At 40.1% G+C, this 16,913-nt stretch overlaps 1 protein-coding gene and 1 non-coding gene across 2 annotated transcripts in view; one reads left to right on the top strand and one right to left on the bottom strand.

Annotated features, from left to right (window-relative positions):
• The window catches only part of ALDH2 (aldehyde dehydrogenase 2 family member), a 46,678-nt gene extending 30,345 nt beyond the window's left edge, over nucleotides 1–16,333 (top strand). The window contains exons 7-13 of the mRNA XM_056821743.1: nucleotides 354–467; nucleotides 2,628–2,730; nucleotides 3,491–3,675; nucleotides 5,602–5,766; nucleotides 6,095–6,252; nucleotides 7,141–7,255; nucleotides 15,982–16,333. Of these exons, the coding sequence (XP_056677721.1) occupies nucleotides 354–467; nucleotides 2,628–2,730; nucleotides 3,491–3,675; nucleotides 5,602–5,766; nucleotides 6,095–6,252; nucleotides 7,141–7,255; nucleotides 15,982–16,014 (873 nt within the window). The 3' untranslated portion in view covers nucleotides 16,015–16,333. The remainder of the gene's footprint in view (nucleotides 1–353; nucleotides 468–2,627; nucleotides 2,731–3,490; nucleotides 3,676–5,601; nucleotides 5,767–6,094; nucleotides 6,253–7,140; nucleotides 7,256–15,981) is intronic.
• On the bottom strand, nucleotides 5,382–5,491 carry LOC130458603 (U6 spliceosomal RNA). Its single transcript, XR_008918017.1, has one exon. It is a non-coding gene; the product is annotated as a U6 spliceosomal RNA (small nuclear RNA).
• Nucleotides 16,334–16,913: the final 580 nt, after the last annotated feature.

Below are 16,913 nucleotides of genomic sequence, written 5' to 3'. Positions count from 1 at the left end.
AGGATCTAATGAGAGAATAATTGATAGTGCTTAGGTATGGTACTTGATGATTAACAAATCCTTCCCTTCTCTCTTTCTCCCTTTCCCTTCTTTCTCTCTTTCCTTCTTCCTTTCTCTTATTCTCTTTCTTCCTCCCCCTCTTCCCTTTTCTCCTCACTTCTTCCATTATCTTTTTTCCTTCCTTCTCTCTTCCCTTCCCTCTCTTTTCCCCTCTTTCCTTCTTCCATTGTGCCTCTTTTCCTCTTTCTTTGTCCTCCTCTTCCCTCCCTTCTCTCTCTACCCCTTCCTTCTCTCTTTCATTCTTTCCTCCCTCTTTTTTCTCCCCTTCCTCCCTTTTTTCCCTTCACACACAGGCTGGCTTCCCCCCTGGAGTGGTCAACATCGTCCCTGGGTTTGGCCCCACAGCTGGCGCTGCCCTTGCTTCCCACATGGAAGTAGACAAGGTGGCATTCACTGGCTCCACGGAGGTAAGGGGCCCCAGGCCAAGAGTTGGCAGGTTTGGCTTGTGTTTGAGTGGCCCGCCCTGCCCTTCTAGAGGGGGACTTTATTTATTTTTTTTATTTAAAACTTTTTTTCCATGGTTACATGATTCGTGCTCTCTCCCTTCCCTCTTCTCTCCCCTCTCCTGGAGCTGACAAGCACTTCCAGTGGGTTATTCGTGTATTAGCCCTCGATACCCATTTCCATATTTTTCATTTTTGTAATAGTCATCTTTTAAAACCCAAACTCCAAATTGGGGGGACTTTAGAGGTGAGGCTCCTGGCGCGAACCCTTGGACTGTGGAACCTCCTTTGAGAGGCTGCCGCTTCTTTGAGAAGAGCCGCTATAAATAGAGCATCTGTCTGATCAAGTAGAAGAGCATGCGCTACGGAGGCAGCGCACATAACATGCTGCCATTTCTCTGTTAGTGTCCGAATCACAGCAGAACATGCCAGGTCAGGAGAGAGGCTTGGGGGAAGCCAGGCAGGGGACAAGCTTCTCAAACTCATGCTAAGTGCTAGGCTCCAGGCAGAAAGGCGGACAGCGCCTGGCCTGCCCTCCCCTCAGGGAGCTCATGTTCTCCTGAGGAAAGATGACAGCCAGAGACCAATGAGGGAGACAGAAGCTGGCCAGGTGGGTGTGGGGGAGTTGGGAGGGACCATGTAACCTGGCCTGGGGGCTTGAAGTCTTAAGGATAAACACTGTATAAGCACTAACATTCTTTCTTCTTAGTTACTGATATTATCTCTGTGACCCTGGGCAAGTCCCTTTAACCTGTCTGTCTGCCTTAGTTTCTAGAATTCTATTAAATGGCACTAATGATAGCATTCATCTCCTAGGGTTACATGGAGACTGTATTAGTAAAATATAAATCTAAAATAATAATAATAATATATAACTAATATAAGATATAAACATATATTTTCTATATCATGTAATAAATAGGTAATCTATAATTATGTAATAAATGTAAAATGGCAAAATAAACTTAAAATAGTAATAATATAGAAATATGTATAAGTTATATATCATATAATAAATATACTTTATATATTATTTAACAAATGTAAAATAGTAATAAAATAAATGTCAATATGGAATAGTAATAATAATATATAATACATATAATTTTATAATATATAGTTTGTAATATAATAAATATAAGGATAAAATAGTAATAAAATAAATATAAATTTAAAATAATATATAAATATGTGATTTATATATAACAAATGTAAAAAAAGTAAAATAATATATAAATATGTGATTTATATATAACAAATGTAAAATAGTAATAAAATAAATGTAAATATAAAATATAATCTATATATTATATGATAAATATAATTTATATATTATAACAAATATATAATATAACAAATGTAAAATAATAACAATAAACATAAAATAATAATATGGAATGCATAGAATATATAAATACATTATATATTATAATAAACATCATATATTATATAGCAAATGTAACAAATGTAATAGTAATAAAATAAATGTAAATATAAAATAGTAATAATAAATATAATGCATAAACACAATTATATAATGATACATAATGTATAATACATAATTATAATAGAATGAAAACAGTAATAAAATAAATGTAAACACAAAGTAGCAACATATAATAAATATGTGATTTACATATTATACAATAAATATATTGTGTATATATTATATGACAAATATGATAAATGGTAATAAAATAAATATATGGGACTACATTAGTACCGATCTTGGCATTGATATGTGGCATCTTGTCGGTGCTCTATAAATGCTACATCCATTAGCTGTTAACTAAGGGCTAGCTGCCTAAACAGGGATCCTGGGGGCTGTGATACCAATGAATCTATCCCTTTAGAAACTTGCCAGGGAAAGGAGAATGGGTTTAAGCTAGGACTGGGGAACAAATGGAAGCTGACTTTTCTTAATTCATAGAGTCATGGACTGAGTATTTCCAGGGAGCTCAGAGTCCATCTGGTCTAGCCCCCAATTTTACAGATGAGGAAACTGAGGCATAACCTCAAAGAACCCTAAAGTACTATGGCCTGGGAAATTTGAACCCAGGTCCGTTCTGATGAAATCCAGCAGAGGTCTTGGCTTTCCTGCTGCAGCCTCTTTTCTCCTTGCAGGTTGGGCACCTCATCCAGGTAGCAGCAGGGAAGAGCAACCTGAAGAGAGTGACGCTGGAATTGGGCGGCAAGAGCCCCAACATCATCATGTCGGACGCCGACCGTAAGCCCTGCTGGGGATGGGCCCAGGGTTTATTTTTTGAGGGCTGCGAGGGTGAGTGTCCCCCACATGTGAGGGAATACTCATGGAGCCTTTTTTTTAAGCCCGAGAAACTCCCTCTACCAATACCGATTGGCACTTTCTCTGCAGCTTCTCTAGCCTTAGGGACCTGGCTAGAGCTCTGAGAAGTCCATTCATTTGCCATGGGATACAGCTGGTATATGTCCAAGACAGGACTGGAACCCAGATCTCTACCCACTTTGCCACACCACCTTTCAATTTGTAATAATAAGTAGCAATATGGAGCCGCAAGGTGGTGCCATGGATAGAGTGCTGAGTCAAAGTCAGGAAAACTCTTTATGAGTTCAAATCTGACCTTAGACACTAACTGGCTGACCCTAGACAAGCCACTTCACCCAGAATGCCTCAGTTTCCTTATATGTAAAATGAGCTGGAGAAGGAAATGACAAACGACTCCAGTATTTTTGCCACGAAAACCCCCAAATGAGGTCACAGAGTCAGACATGATTGAAACAAGCACAAAGTAGGAATAAATGTGAGTTTAATTCCATTTCACAGAGGGGTCCCCAAAATCTAGAAATGGGCTAGAACTTGGCTCCCTGGATATTCCTGCTGGTGCCCCCAAGGCTGGCCCTGCCACCCCAACTGATGCAGGGCTTCCTGCCTGGGGAGTCCTGGCAACAGGCAGGCATGGGATGGGGACTTGGGCAATCTCTTATTTCCCGCCTTCTCCCCCCAACAGTGGACTGGGCTGTGGAGCAGGCCCACTTTGCTCTGTTCTTCAACCAGGGCCAGTGCTGCTGTGCTGGCTCCAGGACCTTCGTGCAGGAGGACATCTACCCTGAGTTTGTGGAGAGGAGTGTGGCTCGGGCCAAGGCTCGGGTGGTGGGGAACCCCTTTGACAGCCGGACTGAGCAGGGGCCTCAGGTGGGTTGGCTAGTTTGGCGTGCGTGTTTGCTTCTGTGCCTTGTTAGACCTGAGAATTGGGGTCCAGGGACATGGAAATAGAGAAATGGCCCCCTTCCTAGAGGTTCAATTATTCAGTTTTCTATATATTTTCTTTCCTTTTATCTATCTCTGTATGATATTCCATAAGTAATCAGTTTAAGCTAACTTTCTTTACATTCATATTTTATAAACTCTGACTTTCTGTCTTAGTAACAACTCTAAGACAGGAGGATGAAACCTAGACAATTGGGGTTAAGTGACTTGCCCAGGGTCACACAACTAGGAAGTATCTGATTTGAATTCAGTTCCTCCTGACTCCAGACCTGGCACTCTATCAATGAGCCACTTCATTTGCCCCTCAGTTTACATTATTTTAAAAGTGCCTACTATGCTCCAGGCATTGCACTAAGAGAAAGTGATCCGAAGAAAGACAAATGTCAACTCCAGAAGAGGGGAAGGAGACAACAAGAATCACATAACCATGGGAAAAATAAAAAAAGAAAGGCAAAAGATAGTCCTTGCCCCCAAGAAGCTCACAGTCTAATGGATGCAGACAGCCTGCAAACAACTCTGAACAAATACACTGTAACTATAATATAGACAAGAGTTTAATTTAATTTTTAATTTTTACATTTTATTTAATTGATTAATTTAGAATATTTTTTCATGGTTACATGATTCATGTTCTTTCCTCCCTCCCCCCCCCCCCCCAAGCCAACAAGCAACTCCCCTGGGTTTTACATGTGTCATTGATCAAGAGCTAATATAGACAAGCGTGAAGGTGCCAACAGGAAGGGGGATTGGGAGAAGCTTCTTGCAAAAGGAGAAGTTGAATGGCATCCTCTAGAGGGCAGGCACCCTTGGGGGTTTGCCCTGATCTCTCGGGTGCCCACCACAGTGCCTGCCACCTGCCAGGTGTACCACCTTGACCTGATTTTCCCACTCATCAAGCCTTCCAACCTGGAAGAACAACAGATGGCTTTTTGACATGTGTAGGTTTCTGCGGGGCCAGACGACTGATGCATCTGGCTTGTTTTCAGGTCTCTGCCTTTTTTGGGAAGACTCTGGCCCCTTTTAGCTCTGTTCTAGCCTCAGCTTTTGGGAATAAAACCCTTCCTGGAAGGGATGTAAAGGGGCCAAGACATAGAGTTCTTGGAGATGAGCAATCGTTTTTAGAAGCAAGTTCACAAAGACCCTTGCTTTACAACTATAAATGGCAGAGAAGGTATATTTGGGGGGATTTCTCTGTAGCAATGGAAGGGCAGATTTGTGCCCCTGTGTTTGTCCTTCTCTAGTATCATCTCAATTACCATCGAAGTGTTTCTTTACATCATTCAGAAATGAAATGGTTGTGTAATCAGTCGACATTTATTAAGAGCCTAATAGGGACCACGTACTATGGGGATACAAAAAGAGGCAGAAGACAATCCTTCAAAGAGCCTGAGAGGAAAGCTAGGTGACTGGGTGGATTGAGAGCCAGACCTAGAGACCGGAGGTCCTGGATTCAAATTTGCCCTCAGATACAGTGACCTCAGTGAGGTCACACTCAGATAGCTGTGTGACCCTGGGCAAGTCGCTTGACCTCCGCTGCCTAGCCCTTACCACTCTTCTGTCTTAGAACTAATACACAGTATTGATTCTAAGATGGAAGGTGAGGGCTATCATTCATTTATTTATTTGTTGTCAATTGCATGTTACAACACATTTACATATAATTTATCATCCTTACAGAGGGGCCTTGCTCATCTTCTCTGTATTGTTCCGATTTTAGTATATGTGCTGCCAAAGCAAGCACTAAAAGTTATTATTATTTTTTTAATCTAATCTGAGATGAAGTCAAGTTCCCTTTGACCACTTGCCTTAGGCACAGGCATCTGGGACCAAGTCGTACTTTTCTCTCTGCAGGTAGATGAAGAACAATTTAAGAAGATTTTGGGCTACATCAATTTGGGGAAAAAGGAAGGAGCCAAGCTGCTGTGTGGAGGCGGGCCTGCCGCTGACCGGGGCTTCTTTGTCCAGCCTACCATCTTTGGGGATGTAAAGGATAACATGACCATCGCCTCAGAAGAGGTGAGTGTCCACAGTCTGGTTGTGGGAAGAGATGGGTCTCAGGTGAGCCTCTGGCACTTTGGCTGAAGGAATTGGGGATGGTTATTTAACCTGGAGAGTTTGGGTGGATGGGGTGTGAGGGAGGGACACGGTAGCTCTCTCCAAGTCATTAAAGGCCTGGTCAGGTGCATTAAGGGGGATCAGCCTTGGCTCCAGAAAACAGAACCAGGTCCCGTTAGTACAAATTTCAGGGAGGATTGGTGTCAGGAAAGAGTTCCAGATAATAGGCATAGCCCCACAGTGGAGTAGAGCTCAACATCTAGGCTCCTGCTTTTTCTTTGCCCCACAGATTTTTGGGCCCGTGATGCAGATAATGAAGTTCAAGACCATCGAAGAAGTGGTGGAGAGAGCCAATGATTCGAAATATGGGCTGGCCGCAGCAGTCTTCACAAGGGACCTGGACAAGGCCAACTATCTCTCCCAGGCACTGCAGGCTGGCACAGTGTGGTAAGAAGTATAATAATTAAAATGATGAGGCAGATAGTAGCTTAATAACTTTATTAAATCAAAGTAAAAGTAGTACTAGAGAGGGAAAGGTAGGAAAGAGGTAGAACTACTTAGCTTTCTATTCTATGGCCACCATTTTAAGCCTGTATCTAAACCCTGACAAGGGTTCCTTCTGCTCTCCACGCTCCTGCCAGAAGACCCAGATAGGCTCCTGGTCTGACCTTATAAGCTCTTTTCTCCACCTGCTAACTCACACACGGCACATCTCAGGCACCAATCATAGTTCCTTCATTTGCCTGGGCCGCCCAGGGGGCAGTGCCTGTGGAATCATTTTCCCATCTCGTTGGTTCTTTGGTTCTTTTAACGGCCTTTCTCTAAGGGTTTAAATATACCTGAATTTACTCAGCGGTCTTTGACCTCCAGGTCCTGATGACCTTAAAAAATGATCATAATGGAGAGAGAAATTCATTTCCAACAGTAACCAACCCCCAAGAGGGTGGTTTAACCCAGCATGCATTTATTGAGTGCTTCTATACACTAACCTTGAAAACAAACCTTTCACAATGTGGAGAGACCTTAGAACTGATCTAAGCAATGACCATCCAGAACTCCAGAGGAGTCTTGATGAAACAGGCTTGCTGCCTCTGACAGGGCAAACTCAGAGCACTGACTGAGACGTGGCCAACTAGGGAAATTATTTTGCTTGAGCATACACATTTGTTACAAACGTCTTGCTTTTCTTTTTCAGTGTAGGTAGAGAGGAAAAAAAAAGATGGCTTTTAAATTAATTTTAAAGGGGGGCTGGGGGTGGAAATGCTCCCTGAGAAGGTTAGGAGAGCAAGAAGCTTCCACTGGGAACTGTTTTTGAAACCATGTTCTATATTGCAGGATAAATTGTTATGATGTATTTGGGGCACAGTCCCCATTTGGAGGTTACAAGATGTCTGGGAATGGGCGAGAGCTCGGCGAGTATGGTCTACAAGCATATACAGAAGTGAAAACCGTGAGTATCAGGGCCAACTTCTGTCAAGAATTATTTTGCCTTCATCATATTCAGTTTCATTCATTAAGCAATTATTTTCATTTTAAAATGTTTATTTCCAGTCTGGCATTCCCTGACTACAGCCTAAAATGGCTGTTGTCAACATAGGGTAGGTGTCTAGTGGATCCTGGGAAGGTGGGAGGAGCTATTTATTTTTTACATCCCCCCAGTTGTATGTAAAAAGTTTTCAACATTTTTCAAAGACTAGTAAATCTCGAATTTTCTCCCTCCCTTCCCAACTCCCCCCTCTTTGAGATGGTAAGCAATCTCCTATAGAGTTTACATGCATAATCATGTAAAAATTTTTTCTATATTAATCCTTTTATGAAAGGAAACTCAAATAAAAAAATTTAAGAAATACAGGGCAAAAAGTTTGCTTTGGTCTTGTTAAAAACTAACTTAAACTCTGATCTTTAATTTCCATAGAGTTTATTAATATTTATTTGAATAAGAGAAACTAGCCACGTGTGTGCTTCTCCTCATGGCTCCCTTCTCCATCTCCCTTTTGCCGCATGCCCAAGGGAATAGAGAGACACCACTTCCTGGAATCCCCTCTTATTTATATCTTCTCCTTTACCCTGGATCCTAACCTGATCCTTTCTGGGTCACGTGCCTAGGGCACTGTCCTGTGGCCCACACTGAAGCACTGGGACGCAGGTCAGACCCAAATGCATGATCTTGGGAGGGGGTTCCAATTCTTTGCCCCACAAAAAGAGCTGTTTTAAATATTTTTGTACATTATATAGGGCTTCTCTCCCCCCTTTTTTAATCTCTTTGTGATATAAATCTAGGAATACTATTGCTGAGTCAAAGGGAATAGGCTGTTTTATAACCCTTTGGGCATAGTTCCAAATTGCTCTTCAGAACAATTAAATCACTTCAGAACTACCCCCAACAGAACATTTGTGTCTTTTTTCCCATATCCCCTTCAAGATTTGTCATTTTCTTTATGTCATAATAGCCAATTCAATAGGTGTAGGGGTATACTTCAGAGTTTTAATTTGCATTTCTCAAGTTAATAGTTATTTAGAGCATTGTTTTAATGACTATAGAGATTTTTTTAATGACTTTGTCTAACAACTGCCTGTTAATATCCTTTGACCATTTATCAGTTGGGGAATGACTTGTATTCTTGTATTTTTACCTCACTTCTCTATGTATTTGAGAAATGAGGCTTTTACAAAAGAGACTTGTAAACAAATTTTGCACGATTGCAAAAATGTAAAAGCTTGTAAAAGTGCTCTCATGCCTCCTTTATATGCAATAATTTATACTATTCTATTTTCCCTTTCCCCCTCCTTCCAATGTACTTTAATTTTTTATATCATCCTATCATATACAACTCACATCCTTTCTCTGTCTATATATACTTCTAAATGTGCTAATGATGATAAAAGTTCTTTGGAGTTACAAGAATCATCTTCTCATGTAGGGATGTACACAGTTTAACCTTACTGAATGTCTTTTGAGTTCTCTTTCCTAATTACCTTTTTGTGGTTCTTTTGTGTCTTGTTGAAAGTTAAAATTTCCATTCAGCTCTGGTCTTTTCATCATGAATATTCGAAAGGCCTCATTGAATATCTATTTTTCACTTGAAGGATTATGCTCAGTTTTGCTGAATAAGTGATTCTTGTTTAAAGTCCTACCTTCTTTGTTCTATGAAATATTATATTCCAGGCCGTCTGATTCTTTAATATAGAAGGTCTTGCATTATCCTGACTGTGGCTTCATAATATTTGAATTTCTTTTTTTTGACTGCTTGTAATATTTTTCTTTGACCTGGGAGTTTTGGAATTTGGCTATAATATTCCTGGGAATTATCATAATTTTGGAATCTCTTTCAAGAAGTGATTGGATTCTTTCAATTTTGATTTTTCTATATTCTGTATTTCTATATTCTAGTCTATTTCTGGTTCTAGATTATCAAGGCAGTTTTCCTCAATGATTTCTTGAATGATGATGTATAAGCTTTTTTTTTTTTTAACATGACTTGTAGGTAGACCAATAATTCTTAGGTGATCTCTCCTAGATTTATTTTCCAGATCAGTTGTTTTTTAAATTCTCTTTTGACTTGTTTGATTGGTTCTTGATGTCTCATGGAGTCATTAGCTTCCACTTGCTCAATTCTAATTTTTTAGGAATTATTTTCTTTAGTGAGCTTTTGTACCTCCTTTTTCATCTGGCCAATTCTGCTTTGTGAAGAGTTCTTTTCCATTTTGAATTTATGTACCGCTTTTTCCATATGGCCAATTCTGCTTTTTAAGGAGTTCTACATTTTGGATTTTTGCATCTCTTACAGTTGGCCTGTTTTCCTTTTTAAAATATTAATTTCTTTAGTATGTTTTTGTGCCTCCATTACCAAGCTGTTGATTTTTTTTCATGATTTTCTTCTATCACTCTCATTTCTTTTTTCCAATTTTTCTTCTACTTCTCTCATTTTATTTTCAAAATCATTTTTGAGCTTCTCTATTAATTCTTTTGGGTCTTGAGAGCAAATTAATATTCTTCTTGGAGGCTTTGAATGTAGCAATATTGATTTAGTTAAAGCCTTTTCTTTTAGTTTAAAAAACTGTTAACATTAGGTTCCATAATTATAGTAAAAAGAACATTGTTCCAAGCTTCAGGTCTTTTGTGCAGCTGCCTTCAGATCCGGCTCTGGGGAATCTTATCTGCTTTCAGTTCTTCCAAATTGGTATGATGTAAGGAGAGATGTGTTTAATATTTCCTAGCCCGTGCTCTGCTCTGGAGGAAATCCCAGGCACTCTTTTCTGCCTTGGAACTGTGACCATGGTCCCTTCTCCCCCATGACTATGTAAAGATTAAAATTTAGGGGAGACTGAGGCAGGTAGAAATTAGTTTCTCTCTGCAAGGAGTATTATATTTTTTAGAGGTTTATTAAGGATTAAGGATTAAAGAAAATACAGGATAAGGAAAACATGCCTAGGCCAGAGGCCTAGACAAGACCTCACCTACATTATGGAAAGAGCCACGTCTGCCCCAAAACGGAAGTCCAAAAAAAGACTCAAAAGCCTCTGCCATCAGGTTAAATCCCTTTTTGATCTCGGCCCACCTGAGAATTCCCGTGAGATTACAAAGCATTTTGGGGAAGTGGAGCAAAGGCTTGTGGGGATTGTAGTCCTGTATTCAAGTCTATTTTTTACAACTACAAGTCCTAAGATATGCTGGTGCTCCTCCTCACCCTGCAATTGTGCTCCAGGACTGTTACCTGAATCTGTGTATGGACAATGAGATGAATCTTGCACCCAGAACCAGCAAAAGAACCCCTGTAATCTCCTTTTGAGCAATTTTCCAACTCCCCTTACCATCTGTGGTTGAGAGCTCCAGGAGCCTTGGCTGCTTGCTGTTTTAGTTGTGCCCAATGTCTGCCCTGGCATGTGGTTTTGCACTCCATCTCTTCTGTGGTGCTACTAAGCTTTTTTGGGCTGGCCTAAGTTGTTTTGGGCTGAAAAATGACTTCACCCTAACTTTTTATGGATTATATTGCTTCAGAATTCATTCCAAAATGTTATATCATAGTTCTTTTTGAGGTTAATTTGGTAGAAATCAGATGGGTCCATGTACCTTCTCTGCCATTTTGGCTCTATGCTCCTTTAAGTAATTATTAAACTCCTAATAAGTGCTGGGCATGATGCTAGGGACACAAAGATAAAAAAAAATGGCTCCCACTCCATGGAGCTTACATTCTAGAATGTTCAGGAGTTTACTTTTTTCTTTTTCTTGGATCTCTTTGCCAGGCTGGTAAAGTCTATGGACTCCTTTTTAGAATATAAATTTTTAAAAAACCTTATTTTTCATCTTAGAATCAATACTGTGTATTGGTTCCAAGGCAAAAGAATGTAAGGACCAAGCAATGAGGATTGAGTGACTTGTCTAGGATCATACAGCTAGAAAGTGTCAGAGGTTAGATTTGAACCCAGGACTTCTGGTCTCAAGGTCTGCCTTTCTAACCCGACTGCCATAGAATATTTTTAAATGCATTAAATAAAATACACAGAATTACCAAGGAAGCCAATTGTATTAAAATACAGTTATCAAAATATTTTTTAAACCATTTCACAGACCCTTGCTTTAGAACCTATGGTCTAGAGGGAGAATTATATAGCTGTTTACATCATTCTGTACACAGATAAGTCTAAACACAATATGTACAAAGTATTTGGGTATTGGATAGATCAGTTCTTGCATCTTACACAGTGACCCGAGGTAGGAGGTGGCATCTTTTGTGAGTCTTGAAGGGAGGTTGGGAAGGAGGGAAGGCATGGTAGGCCTGAGGGATGATCTTTGCAAAGGCATGGAGTAGGCAGGGGAGAGTGTCTTATTCCAGAAATAGCAAGGAGGCCACTCGAGCAGGACCGTGAAGTTGATGAATGTGAAATCAGTCGTAAGTTGGAACCAGATTATGAAGGAATTGACATACTAAATGGAAAAGCTTATATGGTATCCCTAGGAGCAATAGGCAGCTGTGGAGTCACATCCCCGCTACTAGCTCATAAACATAGTCCAATGACAATGGAAATTGTAGGCCTGGCACTTGAGGGCAAACCTAGATGACTCTAGAAGAAAAGTTCATCACTAAGTTAGAGGCAGTGAGTTTTTGGCCACAGCGGCTCTTAAAGATGAGATGGGTTGTCATTTGCATCCATATGGGGAAGGCCTATGCCTGGAAAATGGATCCTGGAAGCTTGGAAACACGACTATTTTACTTCCTCCTTTCCTATCTACTCAGGATATTGTTTTTTTATTTAAATTTTTATTTCAAGTACTGTGAGAAACACAAAAGAAGAAGAAGACCGGAGCCCTTGTTCTCAAGATATTCTCTGTCTGATTGGTCAGGGGCACTATATATAGGGGTCAGAGAGTGCCATGATGTTGGGTACTAGAGGGTATAGACCAGGGAAGCATCTCGGTCCAGCAAATAAGAGTGTTGAGCTTGGAATCAAGAAGACCTGAGTTCAGATCCTACTACTGGCTCTCTTTCCATTGTGTTCAACTAATTGTGACCCCATTTTGGAGTTTTCTTATCAGAGATCCTGGAGTGGTTGGCCATTTCCTTCTGCAGCTCATTTGACAGATGAGGAAACCGAGTTCAGTGACAGGCTGCACAGCTAGTACATGTCTGAGGCTGGCTTTGAACTGAGATGTGCCTGACTCTGGGCTCAGTGCTCTATCAGTGCACCACTTGCTGCTCCAATGGGTTCCAATAAACAAAGTCATTTCTCTTGATGAACTTGTGACAGTTCACTTAAACCGTACGTTAGAGATGAGGTTGCCATCAGGGGTGTTCCAACTCCCCCAGCAAAAACAAGAAGTTCTTGGCCCAGACTTGAGGTGAGCTGGAAGAACTGTTCGCCTTGTGGGTTTCTTTGGCAGCCACTGATAGAAGACAGAGACAGAGAGATGGACGCAGAGAATGGCTGAGACACGGGAAGCCTCGGGAGGCTCACGAGAGTGGAATCGCGAAGACCTGGTTTATTGGGCATTTGAGAGTAATATTTGTACATTCCATGATCAAAGAAGTTGCCCGTCAGAAGCACACATTGCCAATTGTTCATCGCACATCAAGGAAAGGATAATGTCAGAAACACATCTTTTCTATAGGACAATTAAGAGTACCCAAACCTTACAAAATATGCAGGCCGGTTAAAGGTACACAGCTGCGTAACGGAGTGAATGCATTCATCGATACTAATCTACAAAGTCTCTTTGGTGTGCTGTCCAACACATGGCATAGTGATGGCGGCCGAGTAAAGAAGGCCATTCTGTCCTTGCGACGTAACTCAAAGTTTGTGATAACTTGTCAGGAATTTCCTGGGTGTGGAATTTATAGCAGGATGTATCAGAAAAGTATGGAGGAGGTTCTGTCTGAGACAAAGCCTTAAGGTTATGTTGACCTTGGTCAATAATAATCTGTCAAGAACGTTTCAAGCCAGTGAAGAAGATCCAATTAAGAGAAGGCACCTGTACTCGAGACAAGTTTGGCTGCATCTGCGAGTTCATGACTGGTCCTTGCCTGCTCTAGGCAGGTCTTAGCAAAATATTGCCTTCCTCTGGCTGTTTCTTGCCTCAGTGGGCCTGGGGAGTTCTTATGGATCTAGCACAGACTGTAAATACGAGAAGACCAGAAGGAGGAACGATCTTGGTGACTGAGAAAGGTATAATGTAGGTGGCCTTTGGATGATGAGGGTGATGATGGATAGCAGATAGAGAGCTGGGCTCAGACCCCTGAAGACCCGAGTTTCATTTCTGACACAGACTAGCTGCATGCACAGTCTCTTAGCTCCTCAGTGCCACCCGGCAACTTTGACTAAACTGATGTACGTCGTAGAGGGAATTTCCTACACAAATGAAATCATGGTTCTAGATCCACCTGCCCCCAAACCCTCCCTTTTTATCTTGCTTTTTATGGTTTGCAAAGTTTGGATTCATCAAGATTGATGAAATGAAGAAAGTGTAGAATTTAGACTGAATACAACCATAAATTCTATTTAGTAAGTCTTTGTTAGGCCTCTGTTGGGTGAGGTCCCAAGGATACAAAGCCCCTGTCTTCAGGGAGCTTATAGACAAGGAGAAAAGGGCATTGCGGGTGTTAAATTTTTAGTGTGGTTGAGACTCTGAATATTTATATAGGTGGTCACCAGGGATTTAATTTCTAAATCCCAAAATGAATTACTAAAGTAAATGGAATTTATTGTAGTTTATTTACAATAGAGTCTAAGATATTAAGGAAGTGAGAAAAGGATAGAGAGGGAGAGAGAGCTCTGGCTTCCTCAGAGCCAGGTAGAAATTCCAAGGCCCTAATCAGGGAAAAGAGTCTCAAGACGATGGACCTTTCTTGGAGGTTCACACCTCCAGAAAGGTGGGGTCACTAAGTCAGCCTTTCACTCACCAAGGGTGACCATCTAAAAGGAAAGCAGTCTGAGGTCTCCTGCATGAGCTCCTCCAGGGGTCCAGTTTCACAGCCAAGTCCAAGTGTCCATCTTCCAGTCTCTCCTCAAGTGTCTGTCTTCCCTCCAGCTCCGAGTGACTGATCCTTCACTCCAAGCCCGGGTGACTGACCCTCTTCTTCAGTCTTTGTTTCCACTATTTAAAGACCTTTTTCTCTTGTCTCACCTCCCCTAAATTTCACATCTACCAATCACAGCAGATGCTCCTCTCCAGGACTGCCCATTCTTTCACACATGGTTCACAGAACTCCCAGTCAATGCATGAAATGGGTGTTTACGCCTTTTTGTGGTTAAATAACACTTTTTTTGGTTAGATCACACCTTTTGTAGTTAATATCTTTTTGAAGTTAAAATGGGTAGATCTAATTCAAATACTGAGTTAATACTTTTGTAGATAAAAAATCTAAAAATAGATTGTGGATTACAATTCAATCTTCCCAATAAAAGAGGAGCTAAGTACCTTCACTGTTACAATGAAGAGATAGCTAAATCCAATCTTCACAGGGGCCTTTTAAGGATTTCCAGAAGACAAGTTCTGTGGCACTTTACAATTAATCAGAAGAATTTGGCTTCTTTGGAGCATTTGGTTTCATTTGTGATGTTGTACACATTGTATACGGTATTCTCTTCTCTTCATCAGTTCAAATCTCTTTCCATGTTTCTCTGAAATCTTTGTATTTTTCATTCTGTATAATATAGTAATATTCCATTTCAGTCATATACCATAATTTGATAGCCACTCATTCTCCAGTGAATGGGCACCTTACTTGATGGTCACCCATAATGAGCTCTTTGACTCATTACTATATTTGTTCTCATTATTTCCAATTTTAGTGTAATCCAGGAATCTGTTCAGATATTTTTCACCAAATGATTGGCTTAAAGTCTCCATCCCAGTTTTTTATATATTATTTAGTAAACTGGAGAAATCTTTCCCCATGAACAATTTTTACAAATATCAAAAAGCTACTATTTCGTCAGTTTTAGGTTTCAGGTTATGCAATTTTAGCAGTGTAATCAGCAAAAATCCCAGATAAATAAATATTTCTAGTATTTTTGCCATTCAAAAGATCAGAGAGAGTCTCCTCCAATCCTCTCTCTAGTTGCAGATAGTATCTCTTTACTCCTGAGAACACATTCCTATCCACATTTAGTTTATTCAGGAACCAAGCAAAGTCTTTTCTCAAGAATTCTCTTTATTCTCTTCATAAGATAAAGACAAAAACAGTTAAATCAAGGTAGAGGGCCTCTCCAATATTCCCTCAAGTTTTCACTCAGAATCCTCTCTTGAAACCAACAAAAATGTCCATTTCCATAACACTGCATTTTGCTCTTAAAACTAGAGTGACAGTAACAAAAGCTTTTGTTGGAGAGGCTTTTAAAACAGCTGTTATTCTAGGGAATGGCAATAATTAATGATTGCTACCATATTCTATCTTGAATTTAAAAGAAAGTTTTACTGATGGTCTTTTATTTTTGTATGTCATTTCCACATGGTTATACTTCCCCAATTATATCCCTTGTGATAGAGAAAAAGAGTTAATCAAAACCAGCCATCTTAGCGTCATGTACAGTATTTCATATTAATAGATCAATCTGCCTCCCACTTCTCCCAGGAAAGAAGGGAGCTGCCTTTGCTCATCTCTTCTCCATGGTTAAGACTGGGCATTGTTACACATCCCCTCTTTGAACCTTTTTAACTCTATGTTCATTCTGTTACAGGTCACTGTCAAAATTCCTCAGAAGAATTCATAAAGAAGAAAGTGGGACTTCCCCAACCATTCCTATAATTGGAGTTTTCATTAGATTGGAATTAGAACCCAGGACCAAGAAGAAACCCAATTATTCACCACTATCTCTGTAAAGAAATAATCAAAAAAGTTTGTGGAATAATAGGGTTCTATAGTAAGGGGGAGATCTTTTATTTTTTAACTATAACAATATTATAAGCTCTGGGTGAATTTTTTATACCGAAAACATTTCAATATATTGGTTAAGATTCTTGTCAACAATTTTTGGTACATTTTTTTCCTTTGGGGTTAAACCTTATTAAAAAACAAACAAACAACCTTGATACTTTGCTTTTTGTATAATTGATTCTCATTTAGAAGGTTATCCAGTGGTCTTACATGGCATGTGTGTCTACACAAAATAAGATCATATATGTAAAGTGCCTTACCAACCTTAAAAATCCTTCCTCTCTCCCCTCTTCCATCTTCCGTTCTTTCTTCCCTTTCTCTCGTTCTCGAACTCCCTATCCCCCCAGTCGCCCAGGTAACCTATTTGTGTTGGTATGTGTGAAGAGCGAGTGGTACTACACTAAAACTCTTTGCCACTATAGCTCCTGAACTTCTACTTAACATCTATTTCTATGAAATAAGCCACCCTAATACCACTAAATCGTAAAGATAAAAGTATTTAATAACGGAAAAATTGGAAGCAATACTTAATAGAAGGCAAAAGCAGATGTAACAATTTTAGTCACTAGAAGGCAAAAGTTAGAATAATTGAAACATCACAAACCTTGGTCACACTGATACAGTGTTGCAACTGAAATTACTGTAAACTGAGTCACAAAGTTCTGAGTACATTCAATTTATTGGAAAGGTTAGCAAATTCCAATAAAAGACATCTCTCAACTCTTCAGTCAAAAG

This window comes from Monodelphis domestica, chromosome 3, assembly GCF_027887165.1.
Source record: "Monodelphis domestica isolate mMonDom1 chromosome 3, mMonDom1.pri, whole genome shotgun sequence".
In the NCBI taxonomy this organism is placed as follows: Eukaryota; Metazoa; Chordata; class Mammalia; order Didelphimorphia; family Didelphidae; genus Monodelphis; species Monodelphis domestica.
The sequence above is the reverse complement of the archived record's forward strand: the minus strand, read 5'-3'. Positions and strand labels throughout refer to the sequence as shown.